General features: G+C 44.8%; 1 protein-coding gene across 6 annotated transcripts in view; it reads right to left on the bottom strand.

The window, feature by feature from the left end:
- Positions 1-2,413: 2,413 nt before the first annotated feature.
- LOC119446851 (serine/arginine repetitive matrix protein 2) overlaps positions 2,414-6,000 on the bottom strand; it is a 186,606-nt gene continuing 183,019 nt past the window's right edge. For all 6 annotated transcript variants that reach the window (XM_049664953.1, XM_049664951.1, XM_049664952.1 and 3 more), the window contains one exon: positions 2,414-2,762. In XM_049664953.1, coding sequence (XP_049520910.1) covers positions 2,681-2,762 — 82 coding nt within the window. In that variant the 3' untranslated portion in view covers positions 2,414-2,680. The remainder of the gene's footprint in view (positions 2,763-6,000) is intronic.

Genomic DNA, 6,000 nt, shown 5'->3' with positions numbered 1-6,000 from the left:
AACTGGGGGAATCATCTCAAAGGCAAGGCTAAGAATTTACAGGGTAGCCAGCCGGTATTTACACCGGCTAACCTGCTTGTCTTTCTTTCCCTTTCTATCTCTAAATTACGGCATGTCTCTGGACAAGGAAAGGCACCTGCACTGTGTGTAGTTGTAGACAAATTTAAATTGGGTTCCTCTCGTCCTTCCGCATTGGCGTCTTCTGGTTCCTCCTGGCATTCAGCATCATTTAGCTACGCCAGGCTTCCCTAAACAAATTGAAGGAACGGCTCCACTTCGAAGTCGAGGCACTTTCTTTACATCTAGTAGGACATCGCCTTTGCCTTGGCTGAAGTAACTATAAAAAATAAGCTGCTTCTCGAAGTGTCGCTCACATATTTTGTCCATTGCTTTAAGCGCTCGCTTACTTTCAGGAATTTTTTGACGCCACTGGTGAAGTAGTTGAAGATCAGATGGCGAACCGAAGAGCGAAAACTTCTCGCGTCCTTTGCCATAACCAGATTTACAGCCAGGAACAAAACACTGTCCTGTTGCTCAGTCTCTTCACGCACAAGTATCAAGATACCTTGTTCCGTCAGGCATGAATAAACATACTGCAGACATGGTAAACAAAGCGAGGAAGACGAAAATTTCGCACCTTCGCTTCCGCGCAGACGTAGAGGAGTGAAAAACAAGTACTTCTGTTGTGTCTTTTTGTACAGCATAATTTATAGTCAGTTTCCTCTAAAGACATCTAAAAATGTTTCGTATGCGTGCATAAAAGCGCTAGCGCGTGTTTATTTGCGCTTTTATTATTTGTGCGCATATATTTTTTGTGTTTGATTGCTGTCAAATTGAGGCGGCCGAGGGTCCACGTTTGTAGCAGACGACACGCTCTGCAGGTGCCGCGCTGCCCGTTCTGCGCCGCCGTCGGTCTCCGCCACTCGGCGCATGCGCACATGGAAGCTGTTGAGTGTTTTCCACGCGCCTCGACAGATGGCGCTACGCGATGTATAATTTGCGTTGCACGGTTTGTCCCGAGCGAATGCGTTGCGCGGCGGCGGAGTCGGCGCTCCTGTTTGTCTTACTCCGTGGGCTAGATACATATGCTTTGGTAAACCTCCAATATCATTACCGATGAAAGAACTTGAACATCCTCACATGTATTAAATGGAAACATTGAATAGTAATCAGTGTGGCCTTAAGGGTGTGTGCCTGCAGTATCTGTGCTTTTGTTTGTGCTTACCTAGCAATGTACACACCCTATGTTTTGTGTAGTACAAGTACAGCTGTGAAAACTGGAAATGAATCTGTCATTGGAAGTTGCCACTGTGAGTTGTCAGCACAACAGATTAGCCCATGTCACCAGCATGCTTGCACAAACAACGAGGAGAGCCAAGGAGATCACAGGAGTCATTTTTACTGCCCTAGTGACAATGTGCTGCTTTGGACACCTGTTCAAATGCCCAGTTTCTGAAAAGCTTCAATCTCGGTTCATTATTGGTCCCTCCAAATTTTCCGAGCAGGGCACACGGATGAACTACCTGTTAATACATCGTGGTCCAACCGACTCTACCATGAGACTGAGATCATGCATGTCTCCTTAACTCTGCGTTCTGTCATTTTTAACTTGCGGGCAGGCTGGCCACTTCGTATGAACCTCTTCACCTCTACTTAAATGATCACCAGCGCTTCACGCAGTCTTTCCTGAAATAAAGCTCTCGTCAGCCATGTTGTTCCTCAAAGCAGCTTTCCTTCCTTTGCAGTACAGTGCACAGGTTCTCGCTGTGCACAAATGCTTTCTTGTGGGTGCAGCTTCACTCAATGTGTGGCACCACCGGCAACCATACACATGCAACAAAAGCTGGCATGTATTCCAACCTATGATTAACGTACACATGCACATTTCAGCTTTGTAGCGAGAGCATGCACCTGAAATACTGGCTCATGGTGCCAGGCACACTTTAGGAATGGCACAAAACAAAAGGGCAGCACCTGTGTCCATCCTCTGCATTCCGTGGGACTTGCTTGCAAACAAAAAAGGGTACGCCAAGGGTTACCCACGGTCAGGGGGAAGACACGGAGCGTTACCTTCAACATCACTGCTTACTGCAATCGTTTTGTAACTAGCAGGGCAAAAAGCAGCAAAGAAATACACTGCTAGTGTACAACCAAGGACTAGTAATGCAAAACAAAGTTTTCAGGCATTGCGTCCACAATAATGAAAACTGATAGTGCAGCATATTAGTGCACATGTTAAAGTGCCAAAAACATTTAAGACTTGCATGTTATGTGCATACAGAAACTGTTTGGACAACCAGTTCTAAAGCAGTACATGTAACACTGCTTTGCTGAGGGCAAATATTACATCGCTCGCAGTATGAAATGAAACCACATAATGAATTGCCAACATAAGCCAAACAGAAGCCAAACAGAACACACATGAAACCATGACTTTATTTGCAGCTTTTTTGGATGGAAAGTCCACCATAAGCCTATGTATGGTGCTACTATGCTTTGCTGTCAACATAAAATGTAAAATCTCTCTCCTCGTCCTTCCAGAGGCCATGAATATATGCAACAATGAGATCTTGGCAGGAGTCTTCCAGTTCCTCTGTAAGAAGTGCGAGGAGAGAGATTTAAAAGGGAAAAAAAAAGAAACAAAAAAAGAAACGGGCAACAAAGGCAGAAAAATGGCGGGTCACCGCCTTCGGCGACGATGGCCATGCCGGGAGCTGCTGCGACTTCTGCTGCTGCTGTACCTCACTTTAGCATCGGGAGCCCTGGACCCAAACCAAGCACAAGTGAAAACACAAATTCAAAAGAACAGGGACAAGACCCCAAGAGCTGTGCCACCGGTAAGACCATGAAACATGAAACTACTGCCTAAATGCACACAATCCTAGATCAACCCCCAGGCTTTACGCTTATGGAGGCCATAACCGTGGCAACCTACCAATGATGCCCACATCTACACTAATGATTACTGCTGAATGACACCTCTTTTTTTTAATTAATGCTGCACAAGGTGCTTTCATTACAATGTACTGCAATCATGTACTGTTGACATTCAGTCTTGAAAGGCCTGCTACAAAGAAAGACTGTTGCCAAAAGATAATATACAAGAATGTAAAGCGCTCAGGTCAGCAAACCAAAAGGGGGAGGAAGGCGTGCAACCAACACCAGTGATGCAAGCGGGTCGCCAACAGAGGAGGAGCCATCTTGGGAGCCCATTTGCTGGCCATATTATGAGGTCAAATTAAATGTTGCCACTGTTGGTAATACATTCTATTTTGCCATGAAATGTCACTGCGTATCTATGACTTTTTTAGCTCTGCCAATACCATCAGCAGTTTATATGCACACAAATCTATTGAGAATTTAGTGTGTCCTTCTAGGTGCTACAATCAGAGTGGAATGGAGAATCTATAAGAAGCAATCACAAGGCTGTAGATGTGCAAGCAAAAATGGCTATATATCAGTCCATCACTAACTGACTTTTACAACTGCATAAAGACAAAAGATTGACGACTGCTAAAATGTCTGAACAGCACCTTTAACAGTCTTTGTGAAATTGGAGTAGGTTTAGCAATTTTCATCATAGTCTGGACAGTATTTTCACAAAAAGGTCACTTTTTGTTACACTTTGCGTGGCATTGTTATAAAAATGTGTATCCGTCAGGGTTAAATGATACCTTTATTTATTGCTTACGACGGCTAGCACAGAATGGCATAATTATGCATATGTGTGATTGCTGCCCAGTCTGACCAAAACTGATAGATATTGTGGCAATGCTATGATGTGGAAAGCATAGAGAAGGTTATATCCAGTGTTGCCAGTTTTTTAGGGAAACACGCACTTTCAAAGACCTACAGGCCGTGTTGCTACTATTTAGGTACATTACACTAAAACAACACCTGAAATGTGTTAGGACCCAGTAAGTGTTCCCCAACGAAAAAGTGTTACAAGCAGAAAGCATGCATTTTTAGGTTCCAGGCTGATTCGCCTGCACCACTGTGAACCAGTCCATGGCGACGCATGAGAAGTGTAGTTGAGCGGTGCAGACGATGCCGAAGTGCAGATGTGGTGCAGGCGCTTTATGCCTGTCAACCTAATGGTCTGCTTAAAGGGACACTAAAGGCAAATAAAAATCAAGCTAAAGTGATAGAGCAATGCTCTAGAACGTCTAAGGCGTCAATATAATCGGGAATAGAGCTTTAGTAATCGAGAAATTGAGGTAAATGCAGGACACGATAAGAGACTCCCCAGGGACATTCAGGTACTTACCCGATGACGAAGGCACTCCTCAAAAAAATTAGGTCACTAGTACTCAACCACTTGGATTAAAAAGATCATTTTGTTGGATTGTAAGATGAAAGAAAATGCTACTTTCCTACTTCTATTAGATTCTTAAAAGAAAATTACTTTTTGGCGTTACTCTTGATAACGACATGGGTGGTACATGACTCCTCGCTGCTTTTGCGCTCGGAAAAGCCGGTGTCGAGGCCGCCGTCGTAGTAGTACGCAACGACGCCGGCAGCGCGAGCCCTCAGCAGCATGTCACGCTCATAGGAGCTTCAATAGCCGAAATTGAGCCCAGCATCGCAAGCCAATGTGGTTTCGTTTTCACTCGACTCTGTGCCGCGCGCTTCTGAGTTTCAGTAGTTCCATTATCGTGTACTGCTGCGCGGGTGTTACTGGCTCGCTAAACTCACACTTGAAATTGCAAGAAGCACAGAATGCACGTCCATGTGATGTCGCTGGATGCGCGAACGGTCCGCGCGACGGAACATCCAGACGGTGACCAGCTTCGTCGCCCGACGTCGCAGTACACGAGTCCTCGCTGCTTTTGCGCTCGGAAAAGCCGGTGTCGAGGCCGCCGTCATAGTAGTACGCAACGATGCCGACAGCGCGAGCCCTCAGCAGCATGTCACGCTCATAGGAGCTTCAATAGCTGAAATTGAGCCCAGCATCGCAAGCCAATGTGCCGTTGTCAGTGTCGTCAACAAGGTGCATTGCAATGAGTGTCGACGATCATCATGTTTACAATTCGGCGCACGCTTTTCCTTCCGCTTTCGCACTGCCGTCTGCTCCGTTTCTGGCCACGAGTCTGCGATTTCCGCAAAAAAAGCTGTAGCGCCGTCTGCGGGTGGCGTTTGACTAGATAGTTTTACTCACCGGCGGCATAACGTGACTATAAGACGCATGACATCACCACTCCTCGCTCGGGAGGGCGGGCGATTTGAACGGTGCTAGAGGTACGCAGACGCCTCAGACGCAATTTTCTCATAAAATAAGTACTTTCTTGGCACAAAACAACTGTTTCAAGGTTTGTGTGATCGTATTTTAACATTCCACATTTATTTGCCTTTAGTGTCCCTTTAAGTTTGGGAAGCAGCACTGTGATGGGGCCCGGGTATGGCTGCGTTCTGAGTTGCCCAAGAACAGCAGGAAACAACATCCTATTTGTGCCGGAAGCAAAAATAACCAGACCTGCCGACTTTAAAGGTCGGAAAAATACTACTAAAAATTGCTTTAGTACTCAAGATGCGGATCATTTGTTAAATCATTTGTTAAAATAATTCACAGCTTATGTTCTGTAGGAATGCTGTAAACAGGCACACTGGTTTATATTCACAGATAGAATCATCTGCCTCACAGATGGAAATATTGGTGAAATTTATGAAATGTTCACATAACAGTGCCCAAAATATGGTTGTTGTTAAACCTGTAATGCCTCAATATGATGATTTAAGCACAGAAAACTTACCGCATGCCCATGTTACCATTTTAGATAGGGTGGAGTCAAGTTTCATGTGTGGATAGTTCCAACTAACCAATTGCAACAACTTTAAGTTGTTACTCTTTAAGTTAATAACAACTTTAAGTTGTTACTCATATAAGATTTTAGTTTTTGTGTGCTAATGTACTCTACATGGCCAGAAATAAATGTGGACACTTTTTTACAGTTTTGCTTGATGTAGTGATATTTTTGGGCATTATTTGGGGTTCAGTGGAGT

Source organism: Dermacentor silvarum, chromosome 3 (genome assembly GCF_013339745.2).
Source record: "Dermacentor silvarum isolate Dsil-2018 chromosome 3, BIME_Dsil_1.4, whole genome shotgun sequence".
In the NCBI taxonomy this organism is placed as follows: Eukaryota; Metazoa; Arthropoda; class Arachnida; order Ixodida; family Ixodidae; genus Dermacentor; species Dermacentor silvarum.
Note: the sequence above shows the minus strand (reverse complement) of the source record. Positions and strands in the feature narration are given on the sequence as shown.